We start from the raw sequence: 22,420 nt of genomic DNA, 5'->3' as shown, positions 1-22,420 counted from the left end.
TTGAAAATTATTTAAATCAATTAGCTTGAGTTATAATTAGCATCAAACTATAACAAATTAATTCTAAAATTATTTTTAAGCTATTGAGTTTATCCTCTGTTTTATATAATTTATTTTTTAATTGATTATAATTTTTATTTTTTAATGAAATAATTCAAATATTTTTATAATTTTATATTTATATCTCAATTTTTTTATTTATTAAAAAAATAAATTATTTTTTTTTATAAATTTACATTTATATTTTAATATTTAAAACTTTAACATTTAAAATACAATTATCAAACACACAAACGATTTGTAATCATATTTTTAATTAATGCATTGATTAAAAAAAATTAAATTGGTCCACGGTTAATTTTTATGATTTTAATTAAAAAAATCTAAATAAATAAAATAATAATAAATAAAAAAAATACATCTTGAAAATTAATTTTAAAAAGAAAACAGTTATTTATTTTTTAAAGGTTTTTTTCCAAACTAAATCACTTTTTAATTATTTTTATTTTTATTATCATCCATTTAAATTCTATTATTTTGTTATCATTAAAGCTATGAAAAAGTTTACTGACTAATTTAATTTTTTTTTTATCTGCGAGTATTTTAACTAAGTATGGGACGACGGATCTTCTAAATATCACGATGATTATTTCTGTAATTATTCAATATTAAATAATTAAAATATAAATATAATTTTTTTTAAAATTTAAATTATTTTGTTCAATAAAATAAAAGATTAAAATATAAATGTAAATTCATAAAAAATAATTGAATTAATAAGTAAAAAACATAAATAATAAATAATAAAAATACTGAGTATGACAACATAATGGTAAATAAAATTATAATAAATCTGAAAAGTATAATTTATTTATAAAAAATTAAAAATTTATGATATAAAGGTGATTTGATTAAAATATTTAAATCATTTAAATTAATTAGCATTAAATATATAATATTTATATTTTAAATTATTTTAATAATTAATTAATATAATTTTATAAACCGATCATAAATACATCTTAATAAATTTAAAAAATTTCATATTATATTCTTTCAATTTTCGATTTTATTTTAATAAAAAAATAATATATTTAATTAAAAAAAATAACATATTTAAAAACAAAAGTAATTTTTTATAATATTTCTAACAATAAACAAAAATCTAATATATATATATATATTTATAAAAAATATATTTTTTCAATAAAAAAAATCAAATGCATTACAAGATAATTATATATTTTTTTAGTTACAAATCAAGCTAATACTTGAAAAAAAAAACCTATAATTTTATACACTAAATGGATTAAATGGTAATTTACTAAAAGAGAAAGAATTCATAAACCAGAGAAGCAAGAGATTACGGCGAGATATGACAAGACTGCACGTGAAGTGAGCGTGCTGAGGGCTCAGTCACCGGTTGCAGCGGGTGATTCCCGGTCACCCTGGTCTGATCTAAAACTGAGGAATTATTTTATTTTCCATTATTATTATTATTATCCGTGAAGAGAAAGACTCTCTCTCTCTTACATTAAACACTTGCCCCAAAAGAAGAGGAGAACTAGGGAAGCTTGGCTTTTTCGTTTTATCTTTCTCGCTCGGCTTCACTCTACTGGTATGGTCCCTTTTGATCTTTTCTCATGATTTTCCTGTTCTTTTGATCTGGATCTCTGTTTCTCTCTCTCTAATTCTTATCCATTTCTCAGATTTTTTCCACTTGATGTGTTGTTGAGTTATAATTGTTTTGGTTACTTTTTGGATTCTCTTTTTTTCCTTTTAATTTATTTTTTCTGTTGTTAGGTTGTCATGATTTGACCCTTTTGAAGCTTGAGCAAGAAGTGAGAGGAGCTTGATTGTACATGTCTATGGTGTGTGTTATTATGATGCCAATGAGTTTTTTTGACCGTAGAAAGGGATCGCATAAAGCGACGGGAAAGCAACAGGAGGGGAAGGTGATGTATATGTGTGGGCAATAAAGGAAGATTTTTGTTTGTTGCTTGTGATTGTCAATGACAGAGAGCTACATTCTTTGTTTCGCTTTATTTCACCCTTTTTGCATATTTCATCTGCAACCTGGATGTAATGTGCAATGAAGGGTGTTTGTCACTGCAGTGATTTGGAGGGATTCCTTTTGCCCTTTTTGTTATTGTGTTTGTGTTGTTGGTGGGTTTAGGTTTTCCTTTGTCGGTGTTTCAAAAAATGCCTATGTTTCAGGCCTCTAAGAGGGATGGCATTGCTGGGTTTGATAGCCAGGTTTTAGATTTAGACACTGCAGTGAAAGATGGAGTTCTGGGAGGTGTTGGTGGTGGGGTTATTGGTGCTGGGGTTGGCGAGAAATTGGACCTGAAGAAGATGATTGAGGAGCTTGATTTATCAGAAGTTCCTTCAGTGTTTGTATGCCCGATATCCCTTGAGCCAATGCAAGACCCTGTGACTCTTTGCACGGGCCAGACCTATGAGAGGCCGAATATTCTCAAATGGTTCAGTTTGCGGCATTATACTTGCCCTACCACAATGCAAGAATTGTGGGATGTTTCAGTTACGCCAAATAGAACCCTTTATCATTTTATTTACTCTTGGTTTTCACAGAAGTATTTGCTCATGAAGAAGAGAGCTGAAGATGTACAGGGAAGGGCAACTGAACTTATTGAGTCACTAAAGAGAGTGAAGGGTCAAACTAGGGTTCAGGCACTGAAGGAGCTACACCAAGTTGTAGCAGCTCATGCTTCTGCTAGGAAATCTGTGGTAGATGAAGGTGGGGTTGCAGTGCTTTCATCTTTACTAGGTCCATTTACAAGCCATGCTGTTGGTTCTGAAGTAATTGGGATTCTTATAAATTTGACACTTGATTCAGAGGCCAAGTCCAATTTGATGCAACCTGCAAAGATTTCATTAATGGTGGATATATTAAATGAAGGTTCAATCGAGACAAGTATAAATTGCACTAGATTGATTAAGAAATTGATGGAAGAGAAGGATTTTAGGACGGAACTTATCTCAAGTCATAGTCTGTTGGTTGGACTGATGAGGCTGGTGAAGGGTAAGAGGCATGTCAATGGTATCTTGCCAGGGCTCAGCCTCCTCAGATCAATATGCTTACATATGGAAGTAAGGAGCTTGATTGTGTCCATAGGAGCTGTTCCTCAGTTGGTCGAGCTGTTACCTTCCCTGGATCCTGATTGTTTGGAATTGGCACTATTTATATTGGATGCATTATCTTCTCTACCTCAGGGACGGGTAGCATTGAAGGACTCTCCAAACACAATACTGAACATGTCGCAGCTATTGATGGGAGTTCCGGAGATTTGTACACAATATGCATTGTCAATTTTATGTTCTGTATGCAAACTTGCTCCTGAGGAGTGCCCATCGCTTGCTGTGAATGTGGGTCTTGCAGCGAAGCTACTGCTTGTGATTCAGAGTGGTTGTAATCCTGTCGTGAAGCAGCAATCTGCAGAGCTTTTGAAGCTGTGTAGTCTGAATTACACGGATAGTATCTTCATTTCTAAATGCAAACTTATAAAGACAATCCAGTGAGAGGAAGTTTTACATGGTGAGATATGTGCATCCCCCTGTGATATTTGCAGCAGCAGAAGTCATGGCTAGCCAGTTTTGAGACAATGAATCATCTCAAATCAATTGGCATATGAAATGGGGCTTGAGGTAGGAATTCTGTATCCTGTACATACTTGAAGCATTAAGTTTCAGCAATTAATTCAACATTCATGTAGAAGAAATCAATATGGGGACATCTAAACATCCTTCTACACCGCTGAAGATTTTGTTTTCTGATCATTAGCAGGTGCTATTGTCATTTTTTTTTTCCTTTCAAATAAACCCCTACCTAGAACAAAATCATGTAAAATGTTAATTTCGCAATGAATTTGTACTGGGGTATACTTGTATAGGGAGAGAAATTCCCCCAATTATGGTGGAGCTTGCAATGGCAATGGCAGCTGCTAAGGAATTCCCTCCTATTAGTTCTTCAAGGTCCCAGGGGCCTCAGTTTTTGCTTGTAATTGGAAGTTTTGCTTTATGACCCTAAAACTATGGAGATTGAAGTTCATTGGCCTGTATATGTCAATTAAAATTAAAATATGTAGAATGAGATCAGCCATTTTATGATTGGCTTTGATCTTATCCTGCAATGCTTTTTAATTACATTGTGTTTATTGCTTATTCAAATATCTTTTCACTTCTGTTTTGGCGTGGTCTATTACACGTACTATATTTCACTGTATCTATTTATGAGGGGGACTATTGACACCCAGGTGCAATGTGTACCTTCTTTTCTCCAATAGTGGAAAGAGTTGAGGGAGGACATGACTTATCCTAACTAGCCATCTCTTGCCAAATTCACTGTGAGAATGAAAAGAAAGAAAATTGTGAAGGGTTATCAATCAACTGTGGCCCTGATTTGCTATCAACTGCAGCTCCAAACTTCTGTGCAAGTTCACTGGTGCTTCCAGCTCTCCTGCAGAAACATGTGAGATACATTATCTACACTGGAGTCTTCTTTTTCTTTCTTTCTTTTTAAATGTATTATCTAGTTTGTACGGATAAATTCATTATTTACAGTGTAGACTTTTGTGCTAACACTTAACGACTAAAAAATTAATATAGAAACTGATTAGTAAAATTTTTAAAGTTTTAGAGATGATACAGTATATTTTTTTAAAATTAATAGATTAATTAATGAGTTTTCTTATATATTATAAGAATTAAATAGAATTTTTAAAAAAACTTTTTTTTAAGTCATCATTTCTATATATTTACCTCTCACTAATCATCTGATCAAGTGTATTTGCATTCTTCACCGCATTAAACAGTAGTGGGGAAAAATAAAAAGAGTAAAGTTCTCCTTGAAGAGACCTTATTAAAGCATTTGGCATCTTTGAATGATGCCGTGGACAGGACACCTGAGACCCATAATCATGGAAAAAGGTTAATCTTATACAAGAAGGCGAGGCTTTTGAAAGGGCTTCCATGTGTAATCTCTTTAGCTTTATCAATGAACTGTCTTAGTACTACACTAATCATGAAAACTTCAATTAGTATGATTTGTTGGTTGGTGTGAATGCAGAGAAGATTCTCACAACAAAAACCAATTGAAGGAACGCACGCCATGACAAACCAATTAGTATGTTTGTAAGTTTTCTAGAGATTGATTCTTTTTCCTAAATTTATCTCAAAATTATTATTAAAATACTAAATAAAGTTATTATTTGTTGTAATTTTATTCAGTTTGTTTATTTTTATTTTAACTTATTTAGTTTTTTAATAATAATTAAAAATTAAATTTAGATAAAAATAAATTGACTAAATAATTTATTATAAATTATTAAACAATTTAATTTTATAAAATATAATGACATTTTATACAAATAATTTTAATATAGAAATGAATAAGTAACAAAAATATCTAGATATAAAATTAGTAACCCCAAGTATTATTCTTTTATAACATCCACATTACTTCTTTATTATTTTTTAATATAGAAAATTTATCTTTGATTTTTAAAATTTTAATTTCTAAGTATTTTAATTTTTTTTTATTTTTAAAAATAATTCGCTCATTACTTAATTTATTTTTATATAATTATTTTTTATTATTAAAAAGTGATAATTTTATGTAGCTATGTTAGAAGATTTACATTTATAAAAATAAATTTTAAATTTTTTTAAAAAATATTAAAATAATTTTAATAGGTTACTAGTTAGATTATTTATATATATATATTTATATGGATAATAAGTTAAATTATTATTATTTTTAAATGGAATAAGTTAAATTATTGATTTATTTAATTCTAATTTAGTTAAATTAATTCAACTGCATGTGAATCTTTAACCATTACTTTAAAACTCAAATAAAAAATTTATCTTTAATATTTATATAAATATAATTTTTTTATAATGATTTACGATATTAAGCAGTCTGTGAATTAATATGTTAATTTGTTAGTTAGAGTAATTATTTTTATATTAAGATCGAATATTTAGAGTGATTTTTCTCCTGTATTTTTTTAAAAATCTTACTTTGAATTTATTAATATAATTTATATTTTAAAAAAAATATATAAATTTTTTGTAATGAATGAAATTAAAAACTATATTATAAAATAAAATTGAGTCACCTAACTAAAATTTTTGAATGAGAAAAAATTATATGTGGATTAAAGAACTTTTGCAGAAATTCATCAAAAGTTGAAAAAAAAGGAAAAAAAAAAAATCACAGGTGAAACACTGACAGCATCATTCTATTTTTCAAATAGAGATTGATGGAATAGAATACAAAATTTTTGATATTTATTTAGATGCATTTATTATTAAATTAAATATATGAGTGTCATATTTTCTTAATTTTATCACTTTTTAAATGAAATAAATTATAAAAATTAAACACAATAATTATATTGTAAATGATGAAAAAAAATTTATAAATTTTTTAAAATATAAAGATGAATTTATTAATAATTATAATATTTGGAAAGTAAATTATAAATTAAAAAAAAAGAAAACCAGAAAGGAAAAAGTGAGTAGGATCGGCGGATTAAAATATGAGGTTTGACGCGATTGCTTACCAAATCAACAAATAATAAAAAAAAAAGTTTCCTATCCTATCCTATGAGATTCTATAAAGATTTTGGATGGCTGCAACTTGCTCCAACCAATCCTATTTATTTATTTATTTATTTTTAGTATAATTTGCTGTTAAGAGTGTCAATTCATTTCCTCATTGCTATAAAACACGACTTCTTCAGCTAAACTTGTCTTTATTTTGCCAATTAAACGTTGATGTGATTGAATTTAGTTCACCCTCAATATGTAATATATATATATATATATACGTTCATCTTCCTGCAAAGCAATGTAAGTCAAAGAACTGAATTCTGGATTCAACAATACATAGTTCAATCGCATTGCTTGCACACAAAAGCAAACTACCAAGCAAATTTCTTACTAGATTTTGCTGGTTTCTGAAATTAAATAAACTTAAGAAATTGAAAGAAAAACAATTAAATTCGATGTATTGGCTGAAAAAACAAAGAAATAAATAAAGATAAAAGCATCCCAAATTAAAATAATGCAGAATTGATTACACAGACAGTGATTGATATGAGATGTAATTGAGTTTTGGTCAATTATTCAAAGCAGTTGCCACGTGGGACGGTTAGGACATTTTTAAAATGGATGAAGGCGGCTGGTCTACTTTCTCAGTTTCAACCTTCGTGGTGGGTCTGTTTTTCAGGGCTGCCTCAGCTCCCCTAAATTAATATATATAATAAAGATTATTCCTTACTACTTATACTCACTAATTAATATTTTAATTTTTAAAAAATATTAAAATATTTTTCAATATTTTTAAAACTTTACTATTTAATTTTTTTATTAATTTTAATTATTAAATATTATAAAAAATTTAAAATATCTTTATTATGGAAAGAATAATGAATAAATTTTTTGAAAATTTAAAAAATTAATTATAAAAATTAAATAATAAAATATTTAATAATAAAATTAATAGAAATAATAAATTTTATTAATTTTAATAGAATGTACTCTCCTTTCTTTTCATCAGATAACTATTTAATTTTCTCATGTGTTGATAAAATCATGAGTGTAGATGGTCCATAGTTTGTATCGTGTGCCGATGGATAGATTTACATAGTGAATTTTGTTGAATTTTGAGCGCGTGTAAGAGTTTAACAGTGATTTGAGTGTTAGAAGCTCAATAATTTTAATATTTTTTAAAATTAAAAATTTAATTAATGAGTTTTTTTATTTTATAAGAATTAAATAGTAATTTTTTATATATATATATTATTATTTTTTAATTAAATACTTAGTAATATATAACAGAATGTAATTTAATTGATTTTTTAAAATAAAATATTTATTATTTATATCTCATTTTCTTCTAAGCTTTACTAAATACGATATTTTTAGAGGTAAAGTATATATAGTTTTTGAAAGTAATCACTTCATTTGGAGGCAAAAGTCATTTAAGCAATTTTATAAAAATTATTTTATTATTTTGATATTTTTATAATTAAAATATATTAAAAATAATTTTAAATTACTCTGTTTGAAAAAATATTTTTTTTTCAACAAACGGCTTTAACAAATTCACTGTACTGGTATTCAATGGAGGTGGTGATAACGATTGATGAGTTTTAATGTAGTAATAGTGAAAGTGTTGTAAAATTATGTCGAAATTAATGAGATAAAAGAAATAATTGTGGAGAGGAATAATTTATTAAAGAAATAAAACGGTCAAAAATTTCAGCATTTGAACTAATAATTTAATGCTGTATATGTAAGCACTCACATCTGGCCGTCGGCTGATAACAAACAAACAAACAACCCCATGGCCCCGCCGTTGCCTTTTTCTTGTCTTATCTCCACATTTCTGCTTCTTCTGCTTCTATATATTCTTCCTCAGAATTTTTCCTTTCTGATCATTTTCCATTCTCAATTTCCCAGAGAGAAAATCGAAAGAATCACCTTCATTTCTTACTATGGAAGCTAATTCTTCTACTTCTTCTTCCTCCTCTTCCTCGCCAATGTACATTTCTCAATACCCACATCAAGGAAAGGGCCTAAAAGGATCGCAATTGCTTCATTCGGTTCGTAAGCCGCAGGTGAAGCCATGGAAGAAACCAATAGCACCACTACCGCCAACTCCACCAAGAGTTTTCAAGGTCGATCCTGTTGACTTCAGGGATCTTGTTCAGAAGCTCACCGGTGCACCTGACCAGTCGCAGCCTCAACAGCGGCTTCAACGTGTGGCGCCTCCTCCACTTGATCTTGATAAAATGAATCCGGCATTGTTTAGCAGAGATTTTGCAGAAGCAGCAGCACCTTTGCAGATCATTTCTTCTCCTGTGAAAACCCCATTTTCTGCTTTGTATCAGGAGATGATGTCTGATACAACTGATCAAAAACTCAAGAAGGTTTCTGAGAATATAATGGCTTCTCCTTCACTCGAATTCAACCTTTTTTCTCCATCAGCTCATGGTTGGTGTTCATTTCCTCTTCTGAGTCCTGGAACACTTTCCAGTTTGGAGCAAAGCACAGTCCTTTAAATTTCTTGCTCCATTAATTATCTCTTTCGTTAAGCTTTTTCTTTTGTAATCATAAGCAAGTGTTAAATGTAAGAAACAAGCTATGGGCCCTGCATCAGCAGAACCATAAGCCACAACAGTCACAGACTACCTAGCTAGTTCATTGCTATGTGAATTAATCATTTTTATTTCAATATTTTCTTCCTCTTGTTTTTAGTTGCTAGCAATTATCCACACGGTTGGCTTGGCTCTCCATTGCATGCATGGGTTTGAAATTGTAGAGGTTTCAAATTTTACTGATTTAGCTATTCTACATTTTTACTACTAAATGATCTCACCAACTAATGAAAAAGTTGAGAAAGAGAACTCAGATTTCTCATTGCAGCCGCAATATATGTTTTCTGTCCCATTTGTCAAACTTCTTTATTCAATTTTGGACAATAACTGTCTGACCATAAACCAGTATTTTCAAAGAAATCATTCCTTTCTTATATAGAGATTAACTTTATCCACAATTATGGCCAACAAATTCATTTATGTCATTTCAATTTTTTAATGCTTATCTTAATTATAATAATCAGTTGAAGGATATTAATGTAAAACACTTTTTTTTTTATAACCGTAGTTTAATTCTGAAGACAACCGCAGTATTAATAAACCAAAGTCCATTGGTTAAAACGCTTATGTTTTTTTTTTTTTTTTCATTACATAATAACTATTGTGTTTGGCTTCTCTAAATCTTTTTGTTTTTGGACTCAATGTTTGTTATGTGTTGCCGGAGTTACTGTTATGAGAATGCATGTAAGGGATTGTGTCTTTTCTCTTTTTATGATTGAACCTAGAATGTCTATATGGTGAGTGGTTTTGTTCAATGCATGGGAAAATTTAGGTTAGCATTAAGTGTTTCTTGTGTTTTAAGATGTGTATGGTTGCTTTGAGGCTTCTGCATGTGAGTTTCTTTGTGTTTTGGTGGCTGGAGTTTAAGGTAAAATTAGGTTCTGCCTTACTGGAGAACTCAGGTTTGGCCGCCTAACCACCGCCGAAAGTTTGACCTTCAGATTTGTGGGAGGACCTTAGGCCGCTGAGTCTGCCGCCTAAAGTTCTTTGTCCAGCCTTTTTTAGCTTGTTTCTTACGTGCGTTCTTGTATGTTTATAGGGGTTTCTTAGAGTAGTTTTTAGAGTTATAAAAGTTATGTTTGGTCCCTCATTTAAGTCCATTTGTGTAGAATCGGATTTGGAAAACCATAGAGACTTGCAGTAAGGTAACTGCTTCAGAGTTGGGCGTGTATTGGCCAAAGGTGAGTAGAATTAAATTAAATTATTATTTCAAAGAAAGTAAATATTTTAAACATGCTCATGCATCACGAATGTCATGTATATATATGATTAAGGTGCTTTGCATTAAAATTCACGAATATGATGAATTGCATAATTTGTTGTTGTTGTGGATAGATGTTGTATGACCCACTAGCCCTTGAATATGTTATGATATGTTATGAAAGATATAAAAAGACCAGAGCTTGCCCATTCTAATCCCTGACACTACATAACAGAAAGATCAGGACTTGTCCATTCTACGTCCTTGGCACTATGTAATGGAAAGATCAGGAATTGCCCATTTTATGCCCCAGACGCTATGTAACGAAAAGACCAGGATTGTCTATTTTATGCCTCTAACACTATGTGTTAGTGTATTTGCCCTAGGCCATTATCTTGGACATTTTTGTATGTTGTTTTGTTTATTAATAAAAGAGGTTTTTACTATTATTATTATTTGTTTGCATGTTACATAATAATGATTAACATTCCTGATTACTTATTATTATATTGATAATAATAAAATATAACTAGTATGGTTATTGATTGATAATCATGAGATGATTATGTATATGTTGATATAATTCAATAATCATAGATACTTGTTAGAGAATAAAATATTAGATGGACCCGCACTGAGATCACTACATGGGTTATTATCATAAGTGAATTTCAAAGTAGTTATGTCTTAATCCTTTAACTTGAGATTGTCATAGTTTCCAACACAAGGACTGTTATGTTTTGATATAACCAAATATTGTCTTTAATCGGACAATCATAAAGGTTATGATTGAGCATAACAGAAATTATGTAAAGGATACTGAACAATCAAGATAGAATTTGTCATTCTCTTTGAGATAGATATCTTCTGGGCCCCTCAATAAGTGAGATTGAGAAATGCATGGCCGTGTTCAAATGAATTGATAGTGTGATCAATATCATTTGAATTTATCAGTCTACTTAGAGATCGAGAAATCATAAGTTTGAACATTATAAGTTTGACATTGACCATGACTTATGTTCAAACTAGATATCGTGTGACAAATGGATTAATACATGTTCTGTTTATTAGACTTTATCAGACTATCGATCCTCATATTAATTGGGTAGTCATAATGTCTTGCTAGATGCCGCTTATGATTTATGGGCCTTGTGGGACTAGGCCTATTGCCAATTAATGTGAGCCTATTGGGTCACACACAAAAGAACGTTGTTGATGTGCTATGTCATATTAATGGGCTAAAAGCCCAAATCTCATTAATATAATTAATAATAAAGTGTTATTATTATTAATATTAATTATTTATTATTATAATATAATAATATTTAAAAGGATCTGCAGTCTATCTATAACTGTTACAGATAAAGGACTCTATCACATAAGATATTTGAGTATCTGCGAGATTGTGATAGTTGGTTATGAACACAACTCTTTCACGAAAAGAGTTGTGGGAAAAATAAAAGTCTAAAACGAATAAAAATCGCTTCTGCGAAGTGGAAGTAACGTTTTTGTGAATTCGTTTTGAGCTGCAGATTGGAAAAAGCACATAACTTATCCATCAGAGTGAGCTAACACTCTAGAGGGATAAGAGACGTTCGTGTGGATACTATAGCGGGTGTTCGTTGAAAAAGTAGCACCTTGAGTCCGGGATTATATCTTTTCGTCGAGTCTAACAGGTTAGTAGCTCATCATTTCTTTCGAATTAAACGAAGCATACGGATCTCGGGAAGGAAACCAGAGATTTTTAAATTTTTCCGCTGCATGTTTGGGTTGCAGTAATCTCTGAATTTCCTAACACTATGGATATGTTATATTATGTTTAAGAGGAAGTACTGAGAAGCACCCATCATGGGCCGAGCACTATTAGAATATATAGAGGGTTACTGGTGACAAGTACATCTTGATGTGAATTGTTTGTGTTGTGACACATTTATACAATCATATATTTTCTTAAACTGCTTTTATTTATGTTTATGCTCATTAACTCTTATACCTTATCCCTTTCCCCTAATACTAGGTTTGTAGGATCTGAATTAATTCAGGAGGTCAGCAGAATTGTTGGTATAATACGTTGTAATAGTATAAATGTGGATATATATTAATTTGTAGATTAGAATTGTGCTTTGCCTGAATTTTCTTTATAATCCCTGTTTTATGATCCTTTTATGTAAAGGTTCTTAAGCATAAATTATGTTTGAACCAAACTTGAGGCATGTAATGTTGACCATATTGGAGCATTTGATGAAAACTCTAGTTAGGGTGAGCAGTATTCGGTTCAAACAGAAAAAATTGATCGAACGAAATTAATTTGAAACTCGATTTGATTTTTTATTCATTTCGGTTTGGTTTGATTTTTAATTTTAAAAATTTTGATTATTTTAGTTTGATTCGATTTTGGTCAAGAAAAAATCGAAAAAATTGAAACGAACTGATTAATGATAATAGTATATTATTTTTAATAATATAGAGAGATTGGATCAAAATCAAGGTTAAAATATTTCAATAAATTTTTAAAATACTAAAAATAAGGCATAAAAAATAAAAAGTTTATTAAAAATTCAAATCGATCAAACCGAATCGAATTGAAGCAGACCAATTTAATTTGATTCAATTTTTGATCAAAATTAATTTGATTTTCATAAATATCAAAAATTTGATTTTCGGTTTATTCAGTTCGGTTCGATTTTGAATCGAACAGACTGAATGCTCACCCTTAACCTTTAGTATGTGTTTTATGTTTTCAATTATGATGCATGCACATGTTGAGTTTTGATTCATGAGATAAAAATGTATTTTTATATTTGTGTGATCATATATGAGATTATATCAGGTGTAATAGGATATATAGTAGACTTGTTATAGATTTCGGTAATCTTAAGTCGATCTGAATTCTAATATCGATAGCGGTCCGATTACCAAATTATTACAGCGGGCATGACTGACTTTTATTTTTATCTAGTCTAAGAAAATTATTTAATGTATCATTTGATCGTACCGTCAAATATAGTTAATATAGTTAAAATCTTTGTTTTAATTTACGATTCCACTTATATTCCTCTATTAAAGATTAAATAATTGATATTTATAATTTTTCTTAAAACTAAAAAATTTAATTTTTAATGTGTATCGGATGAGGACATATATTAGGAAGTTAATAAATAGATTACCATCTCAAATGGAAGTGATATATATTTGGAATAAATAAAAAATAGAGGTTAGTCTATTTAATATATAGAAGCAGTTTACATACACTTGCTAGAATTTCAAGAGATTTATTTTAGAAAAAAAAACTTCAATAGTGTGATTTTTTTTTTTTTTTTTTATGAAAGTAGGGTATTTTTTTATTGAAAAATAAAACTCACATACAAACTGTAATAACTAAATTCAAGTAAAAAATATAATAATTATAACAAAACTCATTGATGGTATATAAATTTAAACACACCCGTCTATAATCAATGTGCGATTCAAAAAAAACCAATCCAACACATCTCTTTAAATACAGGTTTGAAAAATATTTTTTCTTAAAATGAAGTGAATTTACCACTCTGGCCGCTATTCATATCAGCAGCAGCAGGCTTAAAAAAAAATAAAACTAATTATATTGCGGAGCAAATTCTCTAAGTATATCTTAACCAGCAACAAGGCATGTTTTTAATATTATAACATAATAATAATGATAACATGTAAATAGAAAAGTCCGCTATGTATACACGAAATTCGAAAGAATTTAATGAATTTTTATATTTAGTTTGACCGGATAATAGAAAATCTGACCTATAAGATATAAGAATTAAACCATCAAAATAGACAGAAAATCTTTTTAAAACTTGTACCACAACCGATATTAAATATAAGTGTAATGAACATTGACAATATAACATGTCTACAATTTAAGCATGAGCTAACTAGCTCTGCATTTATTAGCTAATTACCTTTTATTAAATGAGTTGCTTGACAAATCTGCTAAAAGAATTTTTAGCCATATTTAATAGGACATGTTACGGAGAATGTCAATGCGATTAAAAATATATATATCCCTGACATAACTTGATCTTGAAGAATTTCTAATCTCATGCAAATTTCCATTTCGACTCTTTCAAAAAACTTCAATCTCTCCAAAGTCAGCATTCAATTTATTAACTCTCATTTTATTTTTAATATTTACTTCTCATATAAACAATCCAAATTTATTGATTTTTTCACCAAATCAAACCACCATTCAGGTGTCCACATTTTGAGATTTGAGATTTCAGTTCATCAAATAAAATATATATTTTTTTATAATAAAGTTTATAAAATTTATATAATAATATTATTTATTTAAAATATGATTTTGTACTAAAATACTTTTTTTTTTGAAATACTACTAAAATACATTCTTATTACATTATTCATAATATATTTTATTATTTATAGCATATTAAAAAGCTTGAGAAATACTTTTTTGAACATATTAACTTTCTTGGGTGGCCATAATCTACAACATTTTCGAGAAGAAAAATGGAACATTAACAAGATAACTTCTCAATATGTTTGAAAATAAAATGATAAAAGAATATACCTGTAAATTCTTAAAAAGGATACTCTGAATTTTGAAATTTTGCAGCACTAAATTGATATCTCCTATAAATATCATTACAAAAAATATATTATTTTATATAAATTCTATAAATATCATTACAAAAAATATATTTATTATATTATAAATAATTTTATAAAGATTATATTATAAATATATTATTATATAAATTTTAGTAGAAAATATATTTTTATATGACAAATATATTTTATTAATATTATAATATTAACAAAAATAATTATGCATTATATCAGCAGCAAGGCATACTAGCAGAGAAAATTATATTCCAGTATTTTAATTTTTTTAAATCCTCCCATTGGTACAACAGCGACAGTCCTTGGAAGTGAATTTTTCTATGGTGGCAAAATTTACTTGGATTTGAAAAATAATTTTTCTCAAATTCTGCTTTGACAATTATTTTTGTCAAAAACCCTGGTTGATAAGTGCTACCTTTCACAAATACTCGTGTAGATGACTGGAATATGTTGGACCGGATCAACGAAAGAGATCACAAATACCTTTCACTGCAACCGACCAGTTGATTTGACCTTGCCATTCCAAGGCCCTTGAATGAAAAGCTTAGAATTTTCAACCACTGCAAGCAGTTCATCCATCTATAATAGCTCCAAGAAATTGAAGCCATAATTTCTGGAAAAAGACAAAAAAGAAAAAAAAAAAACTGTAAGACGTTATTCTTACATGCAGGCTCCAGCACACAGCAAGTTGCAGACTCTAGTTTTTATTTTAACACAGCTTTCACTACAAAAAAAAGGGTCTATACCGGCGTTCAAGTAGCGGCGGTTTTAAGGAGCATCTCTATAAACTTCTTGATACCTATTAGCAGCATTAGGTAGCAGCGTACACTGTAACCGCCGCTAGATAGCGCCCAAAAAATTATGCTAGACGGCGGTCTATAATTTTCTTTTTTTTTTTTTTTTTGGCTTGGCGGTAGGGGTGAGCATTCGGTCAGTTCGGTTCAAAACAGAACCAAACCGAATAAACCGAAAATCAAAATTCTAGTGTTTATGAAAACCGAACTGAAACCGATTTTGGTCAGAAACCGAATCGAACCGAACCGGTCTGATTTGGTTCGATTCGGTTCGGTTTGATCGGTTTTCGATTTTTAATAATTTTTTATTTTTTACATTTTATTTTTAGTATTTTAAAATTTAATTAAAATATTTTAATCTTAATATGATTTAATTTCTCTATATTATTGAAAAAACATATTATTATTACTAATCGGTTCGGTTCGATTTTTTCAGTTTTTTTCTGATCAAAATCGAACCGAACCGAAATAATCGAAATTTCTAAAATTAAAAACCGAACCGAACCGAAATATATAAAAAACCGAACCAAATTTTTAAATCGGTTCGATTCGGTCGGTTTTTCGGTTTGAACCGAATTATGCTCACCCCTACTTGGCGGGATGAGTTTTCGCGCTATGTCAAAAAAAAGTGATGAGTTTTCGCGGTACTTTTTTTTCAGCTCTAATAATTAATATTACTAAATAAAATAATATTATTTTGAGTGAAAAACCCTTGAACTGAAAAAGCAAAATAAACCCTTAACACAAAATTGAAACCGATTGAACTGCCACCACCATCGAACGTCTCTGTAATTCACCACGAGCAAGAGAGTCTTCTTCAACCACCACTAAAAGCCGACCCTCATTCACCACTTGTCTTACTTTCATTATCTGCTTCAAATTCTTCCATCTAACCTAACGCAGAAATCATCACTATAAATCCACATCCATTGCTTAAGCTATAAAGGTATTTGTGCTTCTAGATTCTCCAATCTTTTTATCTGTGAGTTAGGTTTTATGGTTTTATTTTTAGATTATTCAGTTAATTATTGATTTTGATGCCTTTGCCTTTATCTTATGTTCAAGTTTTGGCTTTAGAATCCCTAAAATTTTTGGCGTCGAGTACAATTTCGGAACCGATCAGCCAAAATTAAGTTTGGGTTTCACCTTTTGCTTCTATATTTTGACGGTAATTCTCTCAATTTTATTTATAATCTTTCGCAAGTTTGTTACTTGGTATCTGATTTTGTTTTATGTTTTTGCTTAGAATTTAATTTGATTTTATGAGATTTGTTGGTTTGCTTTATCAGTGTTGAAAAATAGGTGTGAACAAATGTGTTCTCTACTTTTTAGTTGTATATACAAAAACTAAAATTTACTATAGCTAAGAACACAACAAAATTATAGCATTTAAATTAAAAAGTATAATTAATAAAGTACAAAAACATGGGGATTGATTTTGTCGGGTTCAAACCAATTATGTACACCCATAGTCTGTTTCTTGTACTTCTCATCACCTAATGACTAGTTTAGTAAGGATATCAATAAAAATATATCAGATCTTTAAGGAGAAGCTCATCCAAAATGACAAACTAGTTGATTCAATTAAGATCAAGTATTTGGAGCTCCTCATAATTAAATTCCCAGCACTTAGTCCTTTAATATCATATTGGTTTTTGTTTCCATTATTAACATGTAACTAAAGGTCTACTTAGAAACAGCTTGAACTCATGCTTTGCATTACTCTGTTTTTCTTGTTTTGTTGAAAACTTGTAGTTCTGTGGTTGCTTTTTCTCTTAAGCAACTTTAAGCTGTATGTCCCTTTATTTAATAAAATCTTTTTGTATGTAAAATAATAATAATAATAATAATAATAATAATAATAATAATAATAATAATAAAATTATATCAGATGTGCTGCAGTGGCTTACAGATGCAGAACCTTATCTTTGTTTCAACATGCAATGTCTTTTTAGAGGTTTATCAGTTTACAGGTTGCATTAGATTGTATTAAGCTTAACTTTCCCTTCTTTTCTAACATATCTAGGCAATGATAGCTTTTGGAGTAATTAGAGCTTAATTATGTGTTTGTTTTTTATTGCTTAATGTATTTTTAAATTAAAAGTGTGGCTTACATAAAGTTCACGTGTTATAAAGTATGTTTTTTAAAATAATAATAAATTAATAATAGGTAAAACAATCCAACTAAGGCAGTTGTAGTATGCTAGTTCACACATGTTTTCATTTTTTATTGTAATTTATTTACTACTATTATTCATAGAGTTTTAATACTACAAATTCAATTATTGAAAGATAATATTAAACTAAAAAAAGACTATAAAGCCCAATAAAATAATTCAAGCATTAGGTTTAAATTAATAAAAAATAATATTAAATTAAAAAATAATAAATTTAATTCTTTGTCCTTTGTTTATAAATTTACATTTGTTAAATGAAATGTAGTAATACATTATTTTTTTTGCTTCGTACACTTTAATGAAAATTAATTATGTGATTCTGAATTTTTATTTAGGTATTGTCATTTTTGACAAAAAAATATTACAAATGGATAAGAGTTGGTTAAATCAGCCTAGATTTACTACTGCTTATAAGGATGGGGTTCGAGATTTTCTTCAATTTGCCATGCGTAATGCTTTTAGTAATGGAAAAATAATGTGTCCATGTATTCGGTGTGTTAATTGTTCACAACAAACTCTTGAAATTGTTAGAGAGCACTTAATTTGTGATGGTTTTATGAGGGGATACACTACTTGGATATTACATGGGGAGGAGTTACCTTCTAATATGGGTGATACATCTTGTCCTTTAGATATTTCCCATAGAAATGAAATTGAACATGTTCCCAGTCCTCATACCTTATTGAGTTAAATTATTTTGATAATTTTAAGGTGGTTTTATTTAGGTGTGATTGGTATGATATTCATCATCCTGCTGGAATTAAGTGTGATGAATTTGGATTCACCCTTGTAAATTTCTCTCGCTTGATCCATACTGGCGAGAAGGCAAATGATGATCCTTATGTATTCTCTTCCCAAGTTCAACAAGTATTTTATGTGCAGGATCCTAATAGTCCTAATTGGCATATAGTTATAAAGGTTACACCTCGAGACTTGTATGACATGGGCAAAGATGAAGAAGTAGATGATTCTACTGATATTATAAATGACATTAGTCATTTTACAAGTTTTGAGGGAAACCCACAGTGGGTCAGGGATGATGTAGGGGAAGAAGATATTATTTATGTGTAAATTATATTCAAGATTTTAAATTTTATTATTTATTAAAGGATTTTTTTTTAAAATTACCATGATTTTATTTTCACTTGTATGTTATTTATATGCAGAATATTGTATGTAAAGTTATATTTTTGATTTCTTAGTAGCATAGACAATGTCTCAAAGAAGTAGAAGTATTCGAGGTTTGAGAACAGTGCGAACTAGTTCAGAAACTCAGGAGCAAGTGGAAGGCGATCAACAAACAAATGACCGACCCAACACACAAGCTTATGAAAATGACGACTTGGAAATGATTGGTAATTGTATTTATTAAAATTAAATGAATAGTGACCATGTCTCTGCTTTCTACTGCTGTCATGGGTACTGTATTCTGTTTCAGATATTTAATTGTTATTATGAGTTTTTTTAGAATTAATAGATTTAATTTTAATTAAGATGGAAATTGTAATCGATTTAAAAAACGAGGAAGAACTGTGATGAAAAGCATTTGGAATATGGATACAAATGAGAAGATCGTCATCGGAGTAGACGAATTTGGTACTCCTTGGACAAAAGAAGCTGCTGCCCTTACTTCCTTTCTAGGAGTTATTGCAAAAAATGGACAACTTGCACCCATATCCATAAGAAAATGGAATGATAAAGCATTTTCTACATTTAAAAAGAAGATGTTGGACATTGTCAAGGTATTACTTTTCTAAATTCAACTTTAATATATGTTAAAGTTAAAATTTTATTGTATAATTATTTATTTCATGTGTACATCTATTTTCAGCAAAGGTTTTCATATCCTTCGAGTCAGGCAACCGATGATTGGATTTTAAAGTCATTGAACAAAAAATGGAGAGATTATAAAGGTGACTTGAAGCAAGAAAATTATGATCTATCAAAGACAAAGGATGAAATCATAGAAAATGCACCTGAGGGTGTTATGGAAGATCAATGGGCAACCCTTGTAAATTCATGGTTCACTGAGAAGAGTCAGGTAAATACTTAGATGCTAGTCTTCTTCTTTTATATATATATATATATATATATATATTAAAGTCTACTTATTAGAATTAAGTTTCTTTTTTCTATTGTGAATTTATATTTTTTTCAGAAGTTAAGTGAGATTAACAAAGCAAATGCAAAGAAGAAGAAAAATGCACATACTTGTGGAAGAAAAAGCTTTGCAAGGAAAAAATTTGAAATGGTATGAGTAGTTAGAGTGAAATTTAAAATTGCATATACTATTGTTTATATTTTGTTATAATAGATTGAACCATTTGATTGATAGATTGATGAAAATGGACAAGTGCCTGATAGATTGACTCTTTATGAAGAAACTCACAAGAGAAAGGATGGAACTTATATTGATGATGAAGTTAGACAACTGATTGTACGTATAATTTATTTTAGAATTTGTATTTAATAATTATAAATTCTTCTACTTATTCAAATTATTATTTTTTAGGAAAAAGCCCGTGCTCTAATAAGTGAAAGAAGTCAAGATGCTACAATTGATTCATCTGAATTGAATGAACAAGTTTTTCAAGAAGTTATGGGAGAAGAACACAATGGTAGGGTGAGAGGTGTTGGACTTGGTCCTACTCCAACTAGTTATTATGGTAGAAAGAGAGCAAGAAATGAATCTTCGGATTTTGTCCAATCCAAAAAAATTGAATTTCTTGAGAGGCAATTGGAAGAAGTGACTAAAAATTATGACACAGTAACAACAACTTTAAATGGTTTGAAAGCATGGATTTCCAAGACATTTCCTGGTGCTCTAGAGGTATTTATAATCTTTTGCAACTTTATCTTTGGTTATATAATATTTAGGCTATTTAATTGTAGGTGTCATGATTTTTGGGTATTGAAGTATAAAATTTGAAATGCAGTAATCAAGATAAGTAATTGGTATTATTTTGATAGTGATATTGGTTGAAAATGTGAACTGCAAGTGATAGTTGATTATTATTATGGCTTGGCAAATTTCATTCATTCTTACAGTGTAATATTTTATTCTCTCTAGTATTGAAATTAAATATTATTATTGTTATTTGCAGGAAATTAATGAGGAAGCAATTAATCAAGATCATTGTTCTCCAAACAATATTTCATCACACTCAAGTCATAACCCAGGAGATGATATCTAGATGGTTAGCTTTTAAGATTATTTGAAATTTAGTCATCTGCTTTTGACCCATTGACTTAGGATTTTTTTAAGAAAAGTAGTTATTTTGGCCAATTGAATTCATAGTGTTTTTGAAAAGTAGAAACAGTTATTATTGGGTAAATTTTATTGCACATTAATGAAATAGACTTCTTTTTTTAAGTGCTTGTTATGTACATTTTCTAACTTATTTGATATATGTATTTAAATTGGTTCTTTTTTCATTTGACGAAGGAAATGATTCCATTAAAAAAATTGGTATATAACACATAGTCATTATAACCCTCCTTCAATTTTTAGTGGCAAATTAGCCCACAACACTAATGAAATATATAAAGTAATAGTTTGGAAAATACAAGGAAAAAAAAAAGCCAATATATGCAGGATCAAAATTTTGGCACGGAAAAAAATTTTGTTGCAAAATTGTATTAGAGCCGGTTCACGTTTGGCCGGTAAATACACTACTACAAATTGTTTGGCGGCAAATACAAAAACCAATTATGAATGATAATAGAGGCGGTTTACAACCGCCGGTAAGCCCGTCGCTACGACATTTTTGCCGGCAAATATGGATTCAGTTACAAATGCGACGTAGAGGCGGAATAGACCGCCGCTAAAATGACCGCCGCTACGGGAATCACCTACCCCGTCGGACCAACAAACCGCCGCTAAAATGACCGCCGCTACGGGAATCACCTACCCCGTCGGACCAACAAACCGCCGCTAAAATGACCGCCGCTACGGGAATCACCTACCCCGTCGGACCAACAAACCGCCGCTACGTTGTAGAGACGGTGGCATTGCCGGCGGTTGTTCGGCGGTTCCTCTAACTGCCGCTACTGATTGTAGGGGCAGTTATAACCGCCTCCGTAGGCCTAAAAAACCGCCGGTATAGACCCTTTTTTTTGAGAAATTTCTCTAGAAGAATTGACATGTATCAAGCAAACTTTGGTTTCGGGTGGAAACAGTAAACTTTTCATTGATCCCAGTAGTTTCTTTGCTCATCTCTGCTTAAGCCAATGCCATTACTACTCATGATCCATGGGCTTGTGGAAGCAATGGATCATGAGTAGTAATGGTGCACAGGAGGAAGTGTTGAATTAGAGCGAAGCCTGCATTATCGCGTCCAAGCCAATTACAAGTGGCACAATCAAGCTCAATCTTTTGAAGGGGACACCTGCAATATTGGATCAATGAGAAGGACAGCAAGCAACCAGAGTTTCTCTGTTCAA

At 29.8% G+C, this 22,420-nt stretch overlaps 2 protein-coding genes across 5 annotated transcripts; both read left to right on the top strand.

Moving 5' to 3' along the window:
- The first annotated feature begins 1,476 nt into the window (after positions 1-1,476).
- On the top strand, positions 1,477-5,128 carry LOC110630173 (U-box domain-containing protein 30). 4 transcript variants are annotated; one of them, XR_002490355.2, is made up of 4 exons: positions 1,477-1,618; positions 1,804-3,666; positions 4,275-4,489; positions 4,833-5,128. XR_002490355.2 is itself a non-coding variant. In XM_021777526.2 (2 exons), exon 2 carries the CDS (start codon positions 2,203-2,205, stop codon positions 3,538-3,540), a length of 1,338 nt encoding a protein of 445 aa, XP_021633218.1. In that variant the 5' UTR covers positions 1,477-1,618; positions 1,804-2,202; the 3' UTR covers positions 3,541-4,164. The 4 variants fall into 4 exon arrangements, 1 of the variants encoding a protein (XP_021633218.1); XR_002490357.2 differs by lacking the exon at positions 4,833-5,128 and having other exon boundaries at positions 4,305-4,599; XR_002490354.2 differs by lacking the exon at positions 4,833-5,128 and having other exon boundaries at positions 4,275-4,599.
- Positions 5,129-8,428: 3,300 nt separating this feature from the next.
- LOC110630378 lies at positions 8,429-9,274 on the top strand. Its single transcript, XM_021777843.2, has one exon. The coding sequence runs from the start codon at positions 8,526-8,528 to the stop codon at positions 9,090-9,092; it is 567 nt and encodes a 188-aa protein (XP_021633535.1). The 5' UTR covers positions 8,429-8,525; the 3' UTR covers positions 9,093-9,274.
- Positions 9,275-22,420: the final 13,146 nt, after the last annotated feature.

The sequence above is a fragment of the Manihot esculenta genome, chromosome 13 (assembly GCF_001659605.2).
Source record: "Manihot esculenta cultivar AM560-2 chromosome 13, M.esculenta_v8, whole genome shotgun sequence".
NCBI lineage: Eukaryota > Viridiplantae > Streptophyta > Magnoliopsida > Malpighiales > Euphorbiaceae > Manihot > Manihot esculenta.
Note: the sequence above shows the minus strand (reverse complement) of the source record. Positions and strands in the feature narration are given on the sequence as shown.